Source organism: Mesoplodon mirus (genome assembly GCF_964341445.2).
Source record: "Mesoplodon mirus genome assembly, chromosome: 2".
In the NCBI taxonomy this organism is placed as follows: domain Eukaryota; kingdom Metazoa; phylum Chordata; class Mammalia; order Artiodactyla; family Ziphiidae; genus Mesoplodon; species Mesoplodon mirus.
In genome coordinates, this window is record NC_138977.1 from 191930047 (window position 1) to 191954087 (window position 24041).

Below are 24041 nucleotides of genomic sequence, written 5' to 3' on the forward strand. Positions count from 1 at the left end.
CTATGGACTTTAATTATTAATAACATACCAATAATGGTTCATTAATTATTAACAAATATATCACATTAACACAAAGTATTGATAATAGGGAATCTGTGTGTGTGGGGGGATATGGGAACTCTGTACTTTCTGCTCAAGTCTTCTGTAAACTTAAAACTGTTCTAAAAAATAAAGTTTAGTAATTAAAAAAAAAAGGTTACTGAATATCTGAGATTGCAAGAAGGAAAGAAAAAAAATCCTAGAGATCAGGAAAAGAGAGAACTGAAAAAAGAATGGTGAGATTTTGAGGTGATTATGCCACTGTTTGTGTGTGTGTTTGTGTACACAACAGGTATGCGTGGGTAGCACCAGGAGGTTCTGCTTTGGTGTTAATATCCATGCTGAAGCCAAGATGCCCAAAAGGATGTACACTCACAGAAAGTACAGACAAGAAAAAAAATTATGCTCACCACTACAGGGAGTTAAGGACGCTTGTCTGTCTTGGCCTGGGCTCTGGAGGGAAATATGTCCCCCCTGAAAAATTAAAAACCAAGATCACAGGGGCTCTCTCTCAGGCCTGAAGTCTAAATTCAAACTGTCATTCAGTCTAGGAACATCCAAGTTGAGAAATTAGAGCCTAAAGCCTCTAAGTGGAAGACAGAAAAACTACTCTGGATTATTTTAGGCAACACAGAATTCTCATATAAAAGCAAGTCCTAAGCAATCTAGAGTTCGAAATGACACACGGAAACAAATTACTATGAAAGAGAGTTAACAATATAAAGAAGTAAAATTTCAAACAGAACAATCCAAAGAACTATATAAAAAATAGTATGTGGGCTTCCCTGGTGGAGCAGTGGTTGAGAGTCCGCCTGCCGATGCAGGGGACACGGGTTCGTGCCCTGGTCCAGGAAGATACCACATGCCGTGGAGCGGCTAGGCCTGTGAGCCATGGCTGCTGGGCCTGTGCGTCCGGAGCCTGTGCTCCGCAACGGGAGAGGCCACAACAGTGAGAGGCCCGCATACCACAAAAAAAAAAAAAAAAAAAAAAAAGTTTAAAATTTTGAAGATGTAAAAGGGATCGAAATTTTAACAGAAGAGCAAGTTATAGTGAAAATAGATAAATTTGAAAAATAAACAATCAGAACTTCTAAAGTTCAAATATAATTGACAGAATACAAACCCAATTGTTGCAAGATTGAACATAGCCAAGCAAAGAATTGCTTTTTATTACTTACTGAATGACTGATTGACTTTTGAGTTTCACCATTATTTTATGTATCAACAAAAATTTTTAAATACTGCCAATTAAATTATAACATGCTATCCCAATTTCAGGGATGTTAAAATGTAAAAAACTAAAATAAAACAGTATGTTTTAGAACTGATGAAATATGGTAGAGAACTAGATGCTACAACTATGGAAATGACTCAAAATTAAGTAGAGAGTTGAAGAAAAAAAATATATATATAATAAAACAGAAGTCTTGCAATATTCAATAGCAACTAGAGAGAAAAGATAGATTAATTACAAAGAAATATTAGGCTATAAGCAGAATTCTCAAAAGCGACAAGACTGGTAGACAACAGACTTTTGGCTTTAAAACGCTGAAAGAAAATAATTCTGTATCATTTAACAATAAAAACAGAGTCAACACATTTTCACACAAAGACAACTCACTGTACTCACAATCACTGCTGAAAGAATTTTGACAGACTTCAGTAAGAAGGAAATTAAATCCAGAAAAGGCAGGTGCAAGAAGTAACTGAGCAAAATAACTGGCAAAGTGGATCTCTAAACAAGCACTGCCAGTATAAAAATAACAACTAATATGGAAAAGTAAAAAACAAGAGAAACTGTTAACAAAAACATATGAGAGATGAGAGGAATGATTAGTATTCAAGAGTTCTAAGGTCCCTGTATTATTTGGGAAGATGCGAGAAATAATTAGCCTAGACTTTTAAGACAAGTAGCTATGCTAAAAGAAAAAGAATACAGTTGACCCTTGAAGAAGGTACGAGTTATGGGCGCTGAGCCTTTCCATAGTCCAAAATCCACATATAATTTACAGTTGGCCCTCCATATACACGGTTCCTCCATAGCTGCAGTTCATGTGGTGATAAGAGTTTTTACTGTTGAGAAAAATCCACGTATAAGTGGACCCATTCAAACCTGTTGTTCAAGGGTCAACTGTACGTAACTTCTAAACCTGTGTGAGGGAAAAGGGAATAAAAAAAGTACAAAAGTCCACTAGATTGGTAAATATCCATAAAAAGCACACAGTTATGTGGTAGAAATAAATCTAAATATATCAGCTATCAAAATGAAAGCAAACTGACCACAGTTCCTGGTTAAAGAGCCTTAGATTAAAATTTTAAAAAATCCAGCTATATGCTCCTTTGTGCAAAAGTCAAAGCAAAAATCCAAAATAAATGGAATAAATTGATGAGAAAGATACACAAGGCAAACAAGTACTCAAAATACTTTATACCTATCTTTCTCTCTATATATTTCTATATAGTTTATCATATTACGTATAATTATAATAGTAAATTTATTCAAAGCTACAGTTTTAATTACTGTAGCTTTATTATAATATATAAATTATAATACAAATATAGATGATCCATAAAATAGAGAAAAAGTCCACTAATATAAAAGTCATGACATACAGAGAAAGATGATCTATTTATAAGTTGACAGTCCATATGGCAAGGAATTAAACTAGATTCCTACTTCACATTATATATTTTAAAAAGGAGAGTATTTATGGAGGTAGTGAAGGGATTTGTAAACCAGACACAAGAATTATAAACCATAAAGGAAAAAAACTGATAAATGTAACTACATTTAAGTTTAAATCTCCATAAAAGAAACTATCATAAAGTGAAAAGATAAGCCAGTCTAGAAAATATTTGCAATCATAATAAAACATCATCAAAGAATTACTAAGAAAACTGCAAATAACCCCAAAGAAAAACCAGCAATTTACAAGCAAGGAAACCTAAATGGCTAATCAACATGTTAAAAGATGCACAAATTTACTAGTAAGCAGGGAAACACAAAACAATGATGAGATAATTTTTGCTCTTTAAGTTGGCAAAAATTAATGATACTGCCTGAAAAGATAAGTTTTGGGGGAGTATGTAGGGAAACAAACTGTATACTGGTGAGAGTGTAAACGGGTATAACCACTTTGAAGAAATGGTAATCCTAGTGAGGTTGAAGATGGACACATCACACAACCTAATGGTTCAACTTCTAGATACCTACCCTGGACAAACATATGCATGAGGAAACATGTACACGAAAGCCCACTGCACACTGTTTAGAAAACATAGCATACCTATTTCGTCTATAAAGATGATGGAAGGCTGTAGCTTTATGGCAAGGGAGAAAACAGCAGCAGCCAGTTTCTGAGATTCTCCATACCACTTATCTGTCAGTGTTGAAGGCTGAAGGTTAATAAATCGACAACCTGCTTCTTTGGCTGTAGCCTTGGCAATCAACGTTTTACCACAGCCTGGAGGCCCATAGAGAAGTACACCTGGAAATTAACATGTTATTTTATTATTTCCTTTAAGAGAAAGAGATATTTGCTAGTTTATGGGATAATAAACGTAATATTAATTCTGTCCACATGAAACTTTTTCGCCATATTCACTTCCATTTTTATTAATCTTTTCTTATAGTAGAAAGGAAGGTGCTATATTCTAAGTTTGTGTCAGTGATGACATGTATTTGAGATTATAGCACCCTTGTGCTTCCTCCCTTCATGAAATGGTCCAGTTCAGGATATTAAAGACAATCATCTTGACATCCAAACTCACACCTCTTGATCAATGGCTGACAAATAAAATCGTCTAATGCCCTTCCCCTTCACAAGCTAAGAGCCCTATAGCACAATGACAACAGCCCAGAGAAAATGAACAACTTCAAAATAGACTGTAGAAAACACTGTTTTGCTATTGCTCAGAGACTTAAGATAATGATCTTTTCTTAAAAAGAAATCACCAGTCACTCCTGTTTTAATTTCCTAGGAATAAAACTATATTATTATCCTAGAGTCTCCACTGACAGCAATTTGCTGCTAAATGCAATTTAAGGTAAGTCTTTTAATATATAAAAGATCTAAACAGGCTGAGGTCTTGAGCAATTTGGGGAATCATCACCAACTGTTTTTCATCTAAAATGAGATAGCATTTTCTAGGTTAATATAATACTAAAATTGTGGCCCTGACTATAGATCATTTACAGACAGGCCTGACAAAAATCATCATTTGCAAACTTCTTTAAATATTTGCTTAATCTAGAGCTTCTCGACTTTTCTCATGTAATAGCACTTAAAGAATGACAATATTGGGAATTCCCTGGCGGTCCAGTGGTTAGGACTCGGTGCTTTACTGCTGGGGCCTGGGTTCCATCCCTGGTTGGGGAGTTAAGATCCCACACACCATGGCCAAATAAATAAATAAAGACAATATAGGCAGCATGCTGGGGTAAAATGGAGAGAATTTGGAGTTATCCAAAATATTCCTATTATGTAATAAAAATAAAAAACAAAATATGAGGGAAGAAAAGTAAGTACTTTATATAAACCCCCCCCCAAAACTTACATTTTTTTAAAAATGAGAAACTTGAGCTTGGTTCTATAACCTAGCAAATTTTTTTCATGCCAAACATTTCAAAATAATGTTCAAACTCCTCTTCAAGCACACATAGATTTTTCTAGTGGTCTTAATAATTCTTCAAGATTCAACTAACTCATGTTTAATCATTTTAAATTAAACCCTTCTAAAGCTGATTTAAAAATTTAAATCCATAAGCACTGCCAGTATATGTTAATATTGTCAAGCAGTCCTCGCATTTTTTAATTAAGTTCATTTAGGTACTAAAAGTTTAGTTAAGTCAGTTAAATTTGAACCTTCTATTGACACTTTTAGATGGCTCATGTGAGCAATACAGAATATAGTCTAATGCCATCGAATTCAAGTGAAGCTGAAAACATATGGGATAACATATGGAATTATTACATTTATTATTTTGATCATATAATTTAATATGGAATGCAGGTCTACTAGCAAACTTTTAATATGTATTACTTGAATCTCAGGTTTTTAGAACTAATGATGCAAAAGTCTTCATATTTTGTTGACTTTGCAGCTATACCATCACTTCATAAACACATGGAATACTTCAGACTGTCAGATTTGTTTCAAAGTATTCATTTATCAGTTTGAATATTTTATTCCTAATAGTTTAGTTTTGGTACCTCCTAGTAGGATTAAGTTTTTCTAATTATTTCAGGGATTATAATTAGTATTATTAATTGAGCAGTTATTTACTAATGTCTAAAGATTTAACATGCAATGAAAACTTTTGGATTTCATAATCTTCTGGAGGATGGAGCTGTGACAGATAAGGTTCACATGAGGAACAATCAATGCTCACTTCTTGACCTGGGTGGTAATTACATGAGTGTTAGCTTTAAAATTATTTATTCAACTGTTTAATCCCCATTTCTGTATGTATCTTAAGTTTCACTAAGATTCATGTTGTCCCATCTGATACTTTATCAGTGAGTACAGCAATAATATTATTTGAAAATAATGGCATGTTTTCTATATCCTTTGTTGAAGTGGACTCCACCACGTTAATATTTATGAAGATAAACGAGTGGTTCTGCAAATGAATGTGAGGCATTTAGCTTTAATTATTAGTTTTATAACATTTTAACTAGTTTTTAGAACTTAGCCTGATACTTTTACAACCATTTTCAACAGAATTAAAAATGTGTTTATTATTTTGTGCTTTGTAGAGACTTAAAAATTCAAACCCCTCTTTAGGATGGATGTTTTTAACAAAGGCTTTACTTCCTAAGTACTGCATGCAAATACAAGATTTAGGATGAGGAAGAAAAGAAGTATTGGGACAAACAAATCCAAATTTGAGATAAACCTCATTAGTGAAAAATCTATTACCTTATTAGTGACCAACTTTTCTTTCTTTCTTTTTTGGACTAGTTTATTTACTTTCAAGGTTTAATAAAAAATTTGTCCAAATGGTGGAAAAATAAATATCTGCAAAACTACTTAAATACAGAGTACTGGGGGGAGGTGGGGGGGAAGTTATAGGCCTTTATGACCTCAGAAAGTCCATCTTTCAAAACATATATTTCTTATCTACATTTTAAAGAATGCATCAAAACATGGAGTACGATGACATTCACAAACATAACAGTTATGTGCCAAAATAATGATTACTGAATTCAGATTTTATAGAAGGACCATACAGCATTCAAATGGATTTCTTTTTTAATTTTTTTTTTTTTAATATTTATTTGGTTGCGCTGGGGCTCTTAGTTGTGGCAGGTGGGATCTAGTTCCCTGACCAGGGTTCGAATCCAGGCCCCCTGCATTGGGAGCACAGGGTCTTAACCACTGGACCACCAGGGAAGTCCCTCAAATGGAATTTTAACTATTGTAAATTTTTAAATGTTTAGGGGGAAGAAAGGGTTACATTTTTTAATGCAACCATCAGTATTTTATGGCATGTTCTTGTAACCAATAAGTGACACCATATCTTTATATGTTATTAAGTATGATTATCATGTGTCACACATTCATGACATAACAAATCATTCTCAAATTAACTTTCTGTAGTCTGTGAGGCAGTGATCAATTTCAGCTTAGACAGCAATGAACTAAGGAAAACATAAAATTGGCAATAAAGCAATGAGTCTAACCTAGGTAACCTATTTCCAGTCCCCAAATGGAACAAGTATGGTATGCAACTGATTGTATACTCTGCTTCTGTACACCAATATCCAATTTATGTTGGGGGTCAAAAAGGAAATCAATGATTTTCCAAACTTTTGTTCTTGGTAAAAAATTTTCCAAAAATGCAAAGCTGAAAAAGCTCAAATAGTAAAACTTTAGATCACATAATAAGGAAATACTCATGTAACTTAAAAAAAATTTAAATATACATAGGAACCACCTTCAGTTTTAGATAATGCTTTTAAATAAAAAGCAGATTTACATAAGGCTGTTAAAGTACTCCCTCATAATTTGGTATCTGCTATGCTAATTGGGGCTTTAAACCAAGTCCAACTGGTGAAGTCACCTGGCCTAAGCCATCACTGATGAGAAAAGCTTTCTCTAACAGCATTAAAACATTTCCTAAATTCATTAACATTGTGAAAATGAGACATAAAAATTGACAAAAGTTCTTTCTTGTTCACACTATAAACAACCTGCAAGAGGGTACTGAAGAACTTAGTAATCCAACATTTGCCTTACTCTTGATCTGGGCTCAGATAAATCATTTGAAATTTTCTTTGGGGAAAAAAAAATTTTTTTTAAATCACAATAGAGTAAATGCTTCTTGTTAGAAAATAAGTAGCTTTGTTGTTTCAGAAAGTAAGATATATAAAAAACAGATTTGTTGTTTTAGTTAACAAAAAGAGAATGCCATTTTTGGTGGTAACTGTTAGCCTCTATTTACCAGAAACAAAAATTTTCTACTTCATAAAAATGTACAGCTCTTGGCTTCAATTACCTTTGAAATATAAATTAATGCACTTTTTGATATAGCTGCAAAATTAGTAAGATTATAAACTACAACTTATACATGTTATTTTGATATTTCTAAAGATCCTTTTTTGAGAAATGCATTTGTCTAATAATTTGATTTCAGTCTTGACTAGCAACCTCTCTAGTTTTGGCAATACAATAAAGAGAAGCTTCTACTAGATGGCAATACAATAAAGAGAAGCTTCTACTAAATAAGCTACGCTATAGCGTTTGTATTTGAAAGCCATGGCAACACACTTCTACAGATCTCACCGTCAATTATCATGTAAGCTACATTTGAATCGCCTTTAACAAGTCTTAAACATGATCAATATATGAATGGCCAATAATAAAAGTATCAGGGCTTCCCCGGTGGTGCAGTGGTTGGGAGTCCGCCTGCCGATGCAGGGGACGCAGGTTCGTGCCCCGGTCCGGGAGGATCCCGCATGCCGCAGAGCGGCTGGGCCCATGAGCCATGGCTGCTGGGCCTGCGCGTCCGGAGCCTGTGCTCTGCAACGGGAGAGGCCGCAGCAGTGAGAGGCCCGCATACCGCAAAAAAAAAAAAAAAATAATAAATAAATAAATAAATAAATAAAAATAAAAGTATTCTATTTAAGGATGTAGTTATAAATACTTTCAATTCTTGAGTTTCAAGGCTTTTGAAGTAATCACTAGGAATAAGAAAATGTTTCCCTTAAAAATAAGTAGTATTTAATTTCTAGTTCATCTGTAGTTCACTATTTCCTTAAAAACAAAACCAAACAAAAAACTACCACTGCAATCTAAAATAAAATTACCAAGAGGAAAAAAAATCACTAGAATCATGAAACAACCAGAAGTCGTATCTTGAAGACAAAAACCCATACTGTTACTTTGAATTTTTTTGATCCTCTATTTCCCTAATTTCATTTTCTTGTAAGTAATAAAAATGAATTTGAAATAAAGAGATTATTTTGATATGTAACTATGGGGAAAAACTTTACCTAAATTTGGAAGCTGAAGAATAAGCAATTATTTTAAAATCATTATTTATAAAACAGTTCACTGGATCTCAGCAGTCTCTTGAAAACTCAACTTCGAAAACACCAGTTCTATAATGGCAGAAAGTTTCCATGTTTTCCAGATTTTTAATGCTTTAGCAAATATAAACTTTTACCATACCTTTTGGAGGCTGCAAAAGCCTGGAATTTTCAAACAAATGCTTCTTTTTGATAGGTAAGATGACTGTGTCTTTCAGATCCGTAATGACATCATCCAAACCTGCTATATCACTCCAAGTAACCTGGTAAAAGTTAAGGTCAGCATGAAGTTTTACAGCTAATGTATATTCACCAAAGTAAAAAAGAATCCCCCCAAATGGCAAGCCTTAATTATACCTAAATAGTAAATTATAATTATACCTAAATAATAAAAGTTTAAAATGATATATTAATATAAGTACTTTTAAGCAATACTGAAATTATTAAACTACCATGAGCTAAAATTTAATAGTCAACTACCTATTCAAAAAAAAAAAAAAAAAAAAAAGGCCCTAGGTCCCACACTCAGAACTCTTGAGATTTGGGATCTAATAAGCTGACCTCACTCCATCAAGATGAGGAAATACTCTGCGAAGAAGAATGAGAGCCAGCTCTGACAGACAGTTCAGCACTAGCTGAGTGGCCTAATTCACAGATGATGCTGTCAAACATAATAGGAATGAATTTAGAAATAAGGCTTATACTCACCAAACTGGGCTCCTGAATTTTACTAATTAAAAGTAAACTGTGTCAAAACTTGTCTTATATTTATAGAGAGTAAACGGGGATACATTTTTTCAAAACTGATAACAGCTTGTGTATTTTAAAGCCTTCTGACTCAGCTTAAAAAATTTTTTGGGGGGGTGGGCACTGGATAAACTAACTGAAAAAGACCTGAAGAACAAACAAAAACAACCTAGCTTTAATTTGGAAGAGTAAAGGGGCTGGAGGTGGGCCTGGTCGGAAGCAATATTTACAACACATTTATTTTCCACCATAAAATAAAAAGTGAAAAAGCGCAGCCAGATCTGAAAAAATCATCACTGACTTTCACTGTAGCTATAACAAAGAACTGAGTCCATTTCAAATGGAGGATTAATTCTGGAAAGGCATGTATGTCTCTGTGCACACAGATATTAATAGACATTATAGATTTTTATTTCCTAGATTTGGAGGATATTGTATTTCACTCTATTTATTTACACCTACTGTTATAAAATATTCACAGAGGATTTTACAGTTTATAAATTACATTAATCTGATGCTCAAAATAATCCTTTAGAAGTAGGTAGAGCAGGTATTACATTGTCCCCGGATTATACATGAGGGAACTGAAACTCAAAGAGAAAATAATTTACCAAGGCCATAAATGGAAAAACTGGGATTCAGAATCTTGTGCTATCATACCTTATAAAAAATCTAGATTTGAACTCCAAGTCAAATATCCACATGACTTAAAGCAGTAATTTTATATGCCACAGAGGTGAATATATCAAAGTACAGGTTTAACTAAACAAATGTGCACAAAAAAAGTTAACACAGCAGGCCCGAGACGATTATCCTTGTAAAGGCCTGCTTGCGAGGCTAGCCCCTGGCTGGAGTATGGGAGATACTCAGATTTCGGGAGAGTTTCCTCCATTTTCCTGATGAGAACAGCTCACTGTGCCTAAACTGTTTGTGCAAACAATATGGTCTATGGTGGATACCTGTTTTGCTTATGGGAGTCTAGAATTTTGACACGTTAGGAAGATGCAGTCTATGTGACCAGTCCCAATTAAAACCCTGGGCCCTAAGTCTCTAATGAGCTTCTTTGGTAGACAGCATTTGACAGGTGTTCTCATAACCTGTTGCTGAAAGAATTAAGTGCACCCTGTTAGAAGACTCTTGGAAGCTGGTGCCTGACTTCCTCCAGACTTCATCCCACGCCCCTCTTTCTTTGCTAATTTTGCCTTGTATCCTTTTGTTGTAATAAATTATACCCAGGAGTATAACTACACTGAATCTTGTGATTCCTCCTAGAGAATCATCAAACCTGGTCATGGTCTTTGGGACTCCTGATACAAAATGCTAGACAAAAAAAATATTAAATAAGATTAAAGATACCTACATGCATGTTAAGAGGGTCTACTAGATGAGCAGCAATACTCATTTCATATTCTGAAAGCTTCACATTTTTCACACCGATTTGCTTCATTAATTTTTCCGCCTAGAAAGAAAAAACAAGCAACCTCCTTTAGTTTGATATTTAGACACTGGCACTCCATAACATGTAACTGTGAAGTCCAAAGAGCAATGAACAGACATACAAGATTTTCCAGAGATATTCTATGCCACTTGTTTCATCCTTCCCCATTCTTAAGTCCTTAAGTAAAAAAAGATTTGAAGGTCTACTCTACAGAAACCAGGGCAATTTAAATCAGCTTTTGGGAAATGAGAACATAGGGTACATGATTGAAGAGATATATACACGGCCTCTCATTGCTCCAATGAGATTCTAAGGTCCAACTTGATTTCTCTTTCCTAGCAGGATTATCATGACAGGTGAAAATGAAGCCTCAAGATGAAAGATCGAGGGGTTAAGGCTATCAAGAAATGGACAACTGGAGTTTTTTTCCTTCAATTGACAGAGTATCTAAAAACTGGTGCCCAACTTTCCTCAAATTACCCATATATCTACAACAGGTGTTCAACGTAACTAATTTCAAATTGTTCTGAGATACTATCCTTTTTAAAGTCAATTCTTGGGGCTAGGCAACCAGAGATAATAAAAATAATTTTCAATTAGAAGTATACTTGCATATATTTTTAGAGCTGGGCAAAACTAGCCTTAAAGCTATAAGCTCTAGCAAAGCAACACAGCTTTCAACTAAAATAAAAATAATGTTAACAGTAAAACATTTACTGAGTGTGCCAAATATTATGCCAAAATACTGTAGATGGATTAACTCATTGAATCCTCAGACAGATCCTGTGAGGTAGGTACAATTTCTCCCCAACACAGAACAAGAAACTGAAGCGTAGCTCAGACTGTTATTTGTCTTAGGTTAAAAATTAGCAAATGGAAGAGGCAACATACGAATCCAGGCAGTCCCAACTCTAGAACCTATACTCTAACCATCATATATATTACCTTGGTTTCCTCAGTTACATGACTGGAGTTTGTGTCAACTAAAGAGTCTTTAAAAATCTAGACATAATATATTCAAATTTCAATTAAGTGAACAGTTTTAGAAATGAAGGTGCTCCGATAAATCATATTTACCTAAATTTTTGTTGTTACATTTCCCTAGAATACTTTTGATTATATATAATCTTGCTATTTGTCAGGGGTATTGCTACTCTTAAAAAAAATCACATCATACAGCATTACAGTTATAGACTGGTTAGAGGATCAGGATGTGTGTTGATCATATCCTAGTAATATAGCATTTTTTTTAAAAGAAGTGCTATGAACCACATCATTTTTCCTATTTAGCCACCCTCTGAATCAATGGATAAAACAGCCTTTTCCAGATTCTTTTATCTCTTTCTTACAAATTTCTTCTCTTTCACTGACTTTAAATGTGTCAGCTATAAACAGTATCCTGTTTTCTGTACCTATAATAGCATTAATTTCTCTTCTTTTCCTTTGTTCTTCTATAAATGTGAAACCATCCCACATGTGTTCTTTCTAGGCCGTGCTCTAATATAGTGGTTCTCAACCAGGGGTGATTTTGGCCCCCTAGGGGACATTTGGCAATGCCTGAAAATACTTTTGGTTGTCACAACTTGGGTGGGTGGGGCAGTGCTACTGGTATCTAGTCAGCAGAGACAGGGATGCTGCTAAACAATCAAGAAGGCAAAGGATATCCTGCCTCCCCACCCCCATCATTTGGTCTAAAATGTCAGTATTTGAGAAATCATGCTTTTCTCTCTATTAGCTACTTGCCCTTAAAATTTTACTCTAGGCCACAACTGCCTCTTGCTACCTTTATTTATATTTGGAATTTCCTAAATAAAAATTATCAACTATGTTGTTTACTTTATAGAGACAGAAAACACTATAGTTGAGTTTACCTAGAATCTTTTCTCCATAACAGCAGTTCCATTTAACAATGTCTTCAGGTTGCATTAATAACATTGATAGGAAAGAGAAAAAAAATTAACGTTTATTGAGCACCTACCACATTCCTGGAACTGTGCTGGATACGGTTTACAATCTACCCTTGAAACCATCCTGAGAAGTAGCTATTATTCTCATTTTTCAGATGAAGAACTCAAGGGTCAGAGAAATGTAAAGAACTGGCAAGATTACACAGCTATGAATTAGCATTACCAGAGCTCAAACTCTGATCTAATTTCAAAGCTCATGTTCTGTTAAAACACTAACATTTCTCATTTGGGAGAGCAGAACATGCTTAACACACAAGTAAATGAAAAGAAAGCACCCCAAAACACATCATACCAGTACCAAACTGTGTTCCAGGAACAAGTTATCCAATTGTCTAGCTTTGACACATTTAACTGAGCCCTTATTTCTAAAATGTTTTACCTAGAAAAACAAAATTATGATTGTACTACCTGAAAAATGGCTTATGCTCATGCAGTACTTTACTGTTTACAGCTTAATGACAATTATACTTTCTAGTCACCCACATTTGCTTGGTGTTTAAAGTGGGTTTCTCCCACTCTGTGGAGGGAAAACGGTGAACTGTGGCTGAGGAGTCAGAGGTAGGAGGGAAACTTACTTTTTACTTTTATACCCATCTTTTCAACTGTTTCATAGTATTTTTTATCCTTTCACTCTATTTCACTTTTTCTCCATGTAAAGTATTATTTAAAAAGTAAAGAAGTGGAGAAATAGGAAATAGTGAACTAATATTTCTGCCTAGAATGAGGAAGGAGGAAATGGAGTAAAGGAGCAGCAGAATAGAAACACTCATTTCATAAAGGTTCTAAAAGATTCATAAAATTGGTTGTTCTTCTGGAAGAATAATTTTAGAAAGTTAGAGATAGCACAACAAGAGTGAAAAAACAAAGATGAACTAATTCAACTTATTTCAAAAAACTTTTACTGAGGTCACAGCTGAAGTACTCCAATTTTAAGTGTAGACAGAGGAAATTGATATAAAGCTTTAAAAAATACATTTAAGTAGGAAATAGCAAATAATTTGAAGAATTATCTTTATACATTAGGTATAAGCCTTTACCACAAACTTACATTAAAATTCTAACAAACACCCTTTTCTAGACATGCGGAGACAATTTTCTTCTCTTTTAGCGTTAGTGCACTTACATCTTCTGACTTTATCGTATAACCCAAAAGTTGCTGGATAAGATGGCTTTCTACTATAATACTCTTCTGCTATGTTACTGTATAAAACACTATAATGCACTGAGTTTTATCTCGAGTTTCCCTCTTGTTGCTTTTCTTTCCTCATCACTTCTATCTATCCCCTTGGCCACTCAGGCAACACTAACTGCTTATTCCTTACTGATTTCCCATCTGAATTTCCTTATTTACTTCAGCTCAGTCTTCTAAGATTCAGCTCCAGTGAACCATGGTTTTAGGGCCACTTGATGGGTAATGCAGTTCACAATGGCTTCCTGGTGTCAACAAATGTTAGCTCTTCCAAATGGTAACTGGCATTCTATGATGGCCGCTCTTAAAAACACCTGGCAGTTGAGAGTTCCAGTTTAAGATTTCAGTGTATCAGCCCTTCACAAACTATTTCATCTATTACTTATATCAAAATAACTGAAATGAAGTTTTGAACCTTACAATATCAATGATAGGACTAAAAATAGGGAGACATTAAGTTAATGACTAAGGTCACAATATATGACTTTCATGTGTATGAATTCTCAGTAGTGAATCTTTCCAGGCCTTTGACAACTAAACTACAATCTCAGGAATATTATACAGTCTAATTAATATGCTAAACAAAATACTGTATATACAAATGCCCAGGAGAGGTCAAGCATTAAGTTATTCATCCTGTACTTGAAAGCTCTTTAATAGTACACCTAGAGATTCCCTGTTTTCTAACTTCTCAATTAATCCAACCCATCCTTTTATTACAGACATACCTATCAAAACTCTTGTGCTATATCTCAATATGATCCAACAGTGGCACGTGCCCAGAAAACCCTTGTCCCTCTTTAACACTCTGCTGAAACCATCTCCTCTCTCATTACCAATTAAATATCCCACATTTAGTAAGGCTGGAAGTTTTCCTGGCTTTAGACTAGAAATTATTTACAAATATCCCGTTTAATCCAAACGTAAGACTACTTCTAGGTTACTCTTCCTGATTTGAATGCACCTATGTCATCCTTCACCTTTCATCTCAAAACTGCACTGCCTTTAAGCTCACATCAGGCCCATGGATTATCTGGTAATCTCAAAACGTTATCTAAGCTTTTATAGTCAGTGTTCTTCCTCTGTGACCACAGGAGTCATACCTTCCTCCTCTCCCACATTCACACCTGATCTTTGCACTCAATACGCACTCTAATTCCTTAATTCCTTTCTATACGCCAACTAAATTATCCCCCATCTGACTTTCTAAATGGCCTGTACCACAGAATGTCTTCCTTAGAAACATACGATTCCTTACACTTATTGTTATACCAGTTAGCCCTATCTTCAACGCAGGTTCAGCACCACCATTCAATTTATCTGCTCCCAACCTGCTGAGAAATGCTCAAGAAGTTCATAAAAACAAAATAATTGAGTTCCTAATAAACTCATGCTTTCTTCAATTATGCCCTAATGTTCCATTACCTACTATGATTTATCTCGTTATATACTAATCACACATATTTACCTCAGCAGGTCCCAAACCTCCTCCACTCCCAAGCACATTTAGCTATAACCTCTCCCCTTTGTCGAGAATAAAACAGTTAACTCTACCTTAAAATGTTCCTGTAACTACCGATCCCAATCCCTCCTGGTTCTTCCAGGACCTACCTCCCTCCTCTTTGGCAGCAACTCTCCACCTGCTCCGCTAGTCTTTTCCCCTTTCTTCTTTACCTTTCCCTCAGCAAACTCTGCAATGACTATGTTCTTTTACTTCAAATTACACTTGCTGTCCCCACTGAACGGAAATTGCTCTCTTTAATGACTTCAATAAATCTACTGATTGCTTTTTTCGTTCACATTCCTCATGACATCTTCTCCTGGATCATTTTATAATACAACATTTACAACCAATTCTCTTTTGCAACCTTCTTTTCCCTTGGCTTTGGTGACTTCACACACACAGTGATTTTCCAGATAGTGGGAAAGAATTTAAGAAGGGGCTTTTAAAAATTATATTTAACACCCCACCAACTTCTCCAAATTCTGATGTTTCAAAATGTACCATCTTTCCATTTGAAAATAACTGCCACAGTGAACCACTGTTACAATCTGCAGTATTTTGTATACTTCAAGGTAAATTGGGGTGGGAAAGACTGGTACCAACAACTTACATTATTCTGGTTTTATTCCTCCTCCTCTGGCCACTTGTTTTTCTAAAAAGTGCTTTCATTAAAATTAGATAGGTTAAAAAGATTATCTTTAGAACATGCAGATGAGGTATAAAGAACCACAGAGTAGGTGCTCAATGAATATCTGTTATACGAATAAATTTAAGTCTTTAATCCCAGGAAGAGATTACTGTGCACGAAATCAAGCAGAAATCAAATTTTATTCCCTCCCATATAGAGCCAATAGTCTAAGTATCGTTTATTGAAAAGTCCATCCGTTCTCCAATAATTTACAAAGCAAAGCCAGTTATGTCACACATCGCTTTCATATTACAGGTAGGACTGTTTCTGGACTCTATTCTGGTATATTTGCCAATCCACCCCTGTGCCAATAGCACATTGTTTTGTTTTGTTTTTTAATTAATTTATTTTTATTTTTAATTTATTTATTTTTGGCTGTGTTGGGTCTTCGTTGCTGCATGCAGGCTTTCTCCAGTTGCGACGAATGGGGGCTACCTCTGTTGTGGTGCACGGGCTTCTCATTGCAGTGGTTTCTCTTGTTGCAGAGCACAGCCTCTAGGCTCATGGGCTTCAGTAGTTTTGGCTCGCGGGCTCCAGAGCGCAGGCTCGGTAGTTGAGGCTCATGGGCTTAGTTGCTCTGCAGCATGTGGAATCTTCCCAGCCCAGGGCTCGAACCTGTGTCCCCTGCATTGGCAGGCGGACTCTTAATCACTGCATCACCAGGAAAGCCCGCACATTGTTTTAATGGCTATAGCTTTATTGTAAGTCTCGATATAAACAAGGCAAATCTTTCCTCCCTCAACACACATCTTGTTTTTCAGGAGTGTCTTACCTATTAATAAACTTTTATTCCTCAGTATAAATTTTAGAAGAAAAATACAACAAACAAAAAAAGTCTTTAGGTATTTTTTAATTGGCACTAAATTGAACTTAAGCCTTCAATAGTTTTATAATTTTCTCTATAAATATGTTGTATAACTTGTGTTTGTCAGTTACTGAATATTTTTGATGCTACTGTAAATAGTATCTTTTAAAAACTGCATTTTCCAACTGTGGTGGGTATCCAGAAATACAGCTGACTTTTGTGTACTGATTTTGTATCCAGCAGTCCTTAAACTCATACTAATCCTGATAGTTTATCTGTAGGCTTTCTTTGGCTTTCTATGTAAATTATATTACCTGTGAATAATAACTGTTTATTTTTTTCCAATACTTCTACCTCTTATCTTTTTTCTTGACTTATGCATTAGCTAATAATCAGTAAAAATGTTAAATAGAAGTGATGACAATAGGCTTCCTTGACTTGCTCCTAACCATAAAGAAAATGCTTTCAGTTTTCTACCATGAACTATGTTTTCTGTAGTAAATTCATTCTATCATGCTAAAGACATTATCTTTTATTCTTATTTTCTAAGAGCATTTCTAAAAATCAAGAATGTTTAATTTCAACAAAGGCCTTTGCTGCATTGATATGATCATAGTTTCATCCTCAAATCTGTTAATATAGAATATTAATATATATGCATTTTTAAATTAATATATATGTATTTTTCCCCTCAAATGAAGCCAGCCTTTAATTCCTGGGATAAATTCAACTGGTCATAATATATTATCTTTTTTATACACTGCTGAATTCAGGTTGTAAATATTTTAAGATTTTTACATTCATTTTAAGTTTTGGAATTGTTGTTATGCTACCCTCATAGAAAGATTTGGTGAGTGTTTCTCATTTTCTACACTCTAGAAGAGTTTATATAAAATTGTTACTATTAATTTGTTTCTTAAATGTTGCTAGAATTTGCCAGTAGAATTCTATGAGCCTGGAGTTTTCTTTATGGAAGTATTTTTCCAATATTAATTTATTTCACAGTTATGGAACTATTCATGTATTCTAATTCTTAAGTCAGCTATGGTAATTCATAATTTTCTAAGAGTTTGTCCGTGTCATTTAGGTTTTCAAATTTATTGACATACTTATTAATTGTCCTTATTTTTAATGTCTGCAGCATCTGCTATTGCATGTCTTTTATCATTCCTAGTAATACTTATTGGTGGCTTCATTTTTTTCTTGATTGGTTTTACAGAAGTGTCAATTTTATCAGTCTTTTCAAATAAACAACTTTTGGTTTTACTGATTTTCTCTATTATATATTCATTTTCTATATTTCTATTCATTCTCTCATATTCTATTTTCTACTAATTTATCTTATCTTTATTATTTCCATTCTTTCACTATCTATGGGTTTATTCTTTATTATGTCCATTCTTTCACTATCTATGTTTATTCTTTATTATGTCCATTCTTTCACTATCTATAGGTTTTTTATTAAAAAAATATTTTTTCCAGCCTAAGTTGGATACTTTATCAATTTTCTACCTTTATTTTAATAAAAATACTTCAGACTATAAATTTCTCTCCTTTAGAGACCTCACCACTCTCAATACAGCCATCAGCATCTATCATAGTGACAATTACATAAGCTCTCAACAAATATTTGAATGTATAAATCCTAATGGTGGAAGGAGGAAAGTGGAGGAGTAGTTTGGGAAAAAACCCACAAGTGATAGACAGCTACATAGGAATAGCCCTGGGGCCTACGCCATCTCACTGAGACTCACTGCTCTAATGAGTCCAACTACTTATGAGCATCTGATAAGGAATCTCCAAAGACTGACCTTTTTCCTGAGATTTAGACCTACAATTTCAACAGTTGGATGAACATTTTTCTGGATTCCTACCACCAACACAAACTCAATATGCCCAAATCAAGTGTCATTTTCCCATATACTTGCCCCATCTACAGATTCTAAAACTATAAAAGATACTATGAATCTCTGAGGAGTCCAGACAAATCTCAGATTCATCTGTAAGATGTCCTTTTTCTTTTCTCTGTCATCACAAAGTCCTTCCAGCATTCATCTATTTCACCCATTCCACTCCTTTTGTCACTCCCTTATTCTAGGTCTTTGCCAGGATTACTGCAGTCTATAGCCAACAGACCTTGCTCCTAGTCTCCCTGAGTCCAATTCCTGTTACATGCTACATACAGTAAGGTATCCTTAAAACACTGCTGTGCATATCACCCACCTACTCAAAAATCTTTCATGGGATATACAATGGAGAAAAGATAGTCTCTTCAGCAAGCAGTGTTGGGAAAGCTGGACAGCTGCATGTAAATCAATGAAGTTAAAATACTCCCTCACACCATACAAAAAATAAACTCAGAATGGCTTGAAAACTTAAATATAAGACATGACACCATAAAACTCCTAAAAGAGAACATAAGCAAAACATTCTCTGACATAAATCGTAGCAATGTTTTCTAAGGTCAGTCTCCCAAGGCAACAGAAAAGCAAAAATAAACAAATGGGGCCTAATCAAACTTATAAGCTTTTGCACACCAAAGGAAACCATAAACAAAATGAAAAGACAACCTACAGACCGGGAGAAAATATTTGCAAATGATGCTACCGACGAGGGCTTAATTTCCAAAATATACAAACAGCTCATACAACTCAATGACAAAAAAACAAACAACCCAATCAAAAAATGGACAGAAGACCTAAATAGACATTTCTCCAAAGACATACAGATGGCCAATAAGCACATGAAAAGATACTTAGCATCACTAATTATTAGAGAAATGCAAATCAAAATTATAATGAAGTATCATCTCACACCAGTCAGAATGGCCATCATCAAAAAAGTCTACAAATAGATTTTTTTTTTACGTGGACCAATTTTAAAGTCTTTATTGAATTTGTTACAACATTGCTTCTGTTTTATGTTTTGGTTTTTTGGCTGCGAGGCATGTGGGATCTTAGCTACCCGACCAGGGATTGAACCCGCACCCCCTGTATTGGAAGGCAAAGTCTTAACCACTGGACTGCCAAGGAAGTCCCCCAAAAAGTCAACAAATTATGAATGCTGGAGGGGGTATGGAGAAAAGGGAACCCTCCTACACTGTTGGTGGGAATGTAAATTGGTGCAGCCACTATGGAGAACAGTATGGAGATTCTTTAAAACACTAAAAACAGAGTTACCATAGGATCCAGCAATTCCACTCCTGGGCATATATCTGGAGAAAACTATAATTCAAAGAGATACATGCACCTCAATGTTCACAGCAGCACTATTTACAATAGCCAAGACATGGAAGCAACCTAAATGTCCATGGACAGATGAATGGATAAAGAAAGTGTGGTATATATTTACAATGTAATACTACTCAGTCATGAAAAAGAATGCAGTAATGCCATTTGCAGCAACATGGATGGACCAAGAGATTATGGTACTAAGTGAAATAAGTCAGACAGAGGAAAACAAATATCATATGATGTCACTTATATAGAATCTAAAATATGACACAAATGAACTTACTTACAAAACAGAAACATTTCAAATGTCTCACAAAGCACAATGTATACCATTACTGAAGAAAAAATTTTTTGTTTAGTCTGCTGAAAAATTTTACCTAGATTCCTTCACTTATAAGCTGACAAAAATATTCTAATTAGGCTATTCATAACAAAATGCTGTAATATTTTTATTCTTAATCATTCTTTCTTCTAAGTTGCTTATACAGTCAAAAGGATTTGAGAAACAAATACTTTTTTTAGGAACAATGAAATTAAATATTACATAAAAACACATTTCCACATGGGTCTTATGGAATTTCTTATTAATTTCTAATTCCACTATATCCTTAGTTTTATGGGAAAATATTTGCTAGCTACAAGAAAAATGATCCTCAAACATTTTAATCATACCTGTTTCTGAGCTTCTACTTTCTGCTTTCTGGTTGGATCAATCGCATCTACCATCCATTTGATTGTAAAGTATGTTACTGCACCAAATATTGTCAAACGGAAAATTAAGCCAACAACTTCATTCCGACTCAAGGGACGAGAAAAGGCTTCAGCATGTACCATCTTGATTGTTAACCTTGAAAAACAAACAGAAATGCCACTAGGTAGTAACTAGATTCATTAAAATCAGGAGACTGATAGGTAGCGTAAACTAAGCAAGAAAAACTTCTAGTCAAATTCAACATTACCTACCTTAAAAAAGTGTTTTATTTAAAGAGAAATGGATTTTTAAATGTTAAGTAAATAAAACGTAAATAAACACATTTTAATCTCCTCTTGGAAACTGAGATTAGAATTTTTAATAAACTTTTCTAAAAGCTCATATAATTTAAGTAGAGAACAATTCTATTTGAAAAATGCAGTAAACATCTTAAAGCATTTACTGTTTTAATCAGCTTTTAAATAATTATGTCAGGGAACCTAGAAAAATAATGACTATAACACTTATCCAACTGAAAAAAGGCAGCCCAACAATGAAATACTTTACTAATGTGATGGTATACCAGGTAATTTTTGAGTGAAATTCAAACTGTGAACAGACTCACTTTTCCCTCATACTTACTTTTAAAGGCTTCCAAGGCCTGCTGAAATGTATACATGCTATTTTCTCAACTAACAAGTGACATGAAATTTTTGGAGCCATCTTATTCTTTCCAACAACTTAGCTAAATATGAAACAACAGAATCTTCAAAATGTTTGACCCACAACTATACAGATCTTACTCAAGATAATGAGGAAAAAAGGAGGCAACATGTCTACTTTTACACATATGCCTAAGCAGTTACATCAACCACAGCTTGGCTTACAGGAGGCATGCACACCTGTATCAAAGGCAATGACCACCCAGTAGAATAAGTTTTTTATGGATGATGTGACTATCACATTTTGAGATAGAATCTCAGCCTCAAATAATGCCATTATTCTCTCGCAGCATAGGAGTGTGCTGAGTGCTATGTGACTCAGGGGGAAAAAAAAGTACATTTTGCATTCATGTGAAAAGGAATAAAACAAAATTTGTACAGATGGCTCAGAAACAGGTGAAAATTAGGTACTTCATAGACTAATATCTATGGTCGTTCCAGCTCTAAAATTATTGTTTCTATTCGCACTAGCACTATTCAGTTAAAGATTCTCTTCAATCATTCCAACAGAATTGCTGCCAGAATTTTGGAAGATTTCCAAAAGAAAAGTCAAGGATTCCAACCTTCTGCATTACTGGGAGACATTCACTTCACAATAATACATTATTTAATTTAAACTTAACTAAATAACTGAAAGCCTTCATTCTGGATAAAGAAATTTTGGCCTAGGGATGTTAAATAATTCAATTCATACAATAAAACACTTACTGATCATGTATATAGAAAGCCTACTATATACTGCGTATACAATAATAGCTAAGACACAATTACTTTACTCAAGGAATGCATAGTACAGTTATTATCTTATTAAAAATGAAGCCAGAACAACCAACCACCCCACCAACAAAAAAAGGAAGCTAGAAAGAAGACACTTGGTTAAAATCTTTCATGTAACAAATCAAATTGTGCTTTCTTCCATCAGCATGGATTCCTAAAGATAGGTTAACAATACTCTCCTTCTAGAAAATGAAAAATTGTCTTCCCTAGCCTTTATTCCAACACAGTAAATTTGAAAATGCAGTTGTTATATGTGGTATCATTATGCGGGAGTAATACTCACAGATGAGAAGGAACCAACAGGCAAAATAAAGATTTATTAACTTAAACTAGTGATATTCGAATAAAATGTTTTCTTTAAAGTTTGAGTGAGTAGCGATAAAACTGCCACCTACTGGATGTTCACTGAACTACATGAACTAGGACTGCTATCGGCACCTCCCAGTCATCAAGAGAACAGTTTTTATATCTATTTAAAAAATCAAGACACAAAACCTCTGTTAACTATATACTTTACTATAATTAAATTATTAACCGCAATACAGTACTCTGGACCTATAGCCACTTCTAAAACAGGCATCCTTCTTTTAAAATGACTTCAAAATCCTGAAAGGAAACTTAAACTTCTCCTTGTAGGTTGTAACTGTATACACTTTATTATACACTCATTTATCATACATATGACATAGATATGCCTGCAATGTAAGGCCGTTACGGTAACAATACCATTACAGCAGAATATATAATAAAAGTTGCACATGCATACAACAGTAGGGACTGTATTTCAATTCTGTATCAACATCAGGATCAACAAATACACAAATATACACATAAACATAGATGGTGCCATGTACAAGAAATATGGCAAAACACTGTAATTCAGAGTTATCTGTTAGGCAAATATGATACCAGATAGTTTCATTTTAAAGAGTTCTCCATTTCAGGGTAGAAAAATTAAAAATCCTACCACCTCGTCAATGAGCAGCTTACTGACAGGTTAAGGACCAAGAGTAGAGTATTCATACCATAGTATTTCTCTAATTCACCGCAGTGTTTTACGAAGTTTTTCTCAACCCCAGAAGTCCCAGTTTCGCAGACATCAAGGCCCTATGAACACAGCCTATGACAATGAAAGCCTGCCAACCTTCACATAAAGGACAGGTTATTATTAACACCACCATCCTCTGCGAAAGCGTGCCTAGGCTTGAAGAACCTCCTTCACTTTTGCACTAGGTGGTAGCAGTGCCTGTGCGACAATCAGACCCGCTTCATTCTGTCCGTCTTTGCCTAGAACCCCGGTTCTGAGGTCGCCCGGAACGACCTCAAGCCCCCGCAGCGACCCGTCTGCCTACAGAGATTTCCTGGAAATGGCCTAACTCTTGGCGGCAGCGCTAACGGAGACCTAAGGGCCTAGGCCGGGCCGAAAGCCAAGGCGGAGCCCGGGACGCCCTTGGAGGTTAATCCGCTGGATACGAAGGGCTGCGAGCTGAGGGGCGGCAATGAGGTGGGGCATGGGAGGACGGCACGGTGACCTTTCCCACTCGGCTCCCCGGACCCGAGCCAGTCCTTTAGGGACTTTAGAGAGCCCGTCCCACGAAGCCCCACGAAAACCCGCTACTCACCCCCCCAGCAGAAGAGCGGCCGCAAGAGGCCCTAGCAGCCTCATACAGGAAGGAAACGCCGCCTGGGAAAGAACGCTTCCGGGGG

The 24041-nt window shown here is 35.1% G+C and overlaps 1 protein-coding gene across 1 annotated transcript in view; it reads right to left on the reverse strand.

The window, feature by feature from the left end:
- Positions 1 to 24011, reverse strand: part of ATAD1 (ATPase family AAA domain containing 1) — a 53446-nt gene extending 29435 nt beyond the window's left edge. The window contains exons 1-5 of the mRNA XM_082639236.1: positions 23957 to 24011; positions 20817 to 20991; positions 10681 to 10779; positions 8716 to 8836; positions 3327 to 3527 (exon numbers count right to left, since the gene is read on the reverse strand). Of these exons, the coding sequence (XP_082495362.1) occupies positions 3327 to 3527; positions 8716 to 8836; positions 10681 to 10779; positions 20817 to 20991; positions 23957 to 24000 (640 nt within the window). The 5' untranslated portion in view covers positions 24001 to 24011. The remainder of the gene's footprint in view (positions 1 to 3326; positions 3528 to 8715; positions 8837 to 10680; positions 10780 to 20816; positions 20992 to 23956) is intronic.
- Positions 24012 to 24041: the final 30 nt, after the last annotated feature.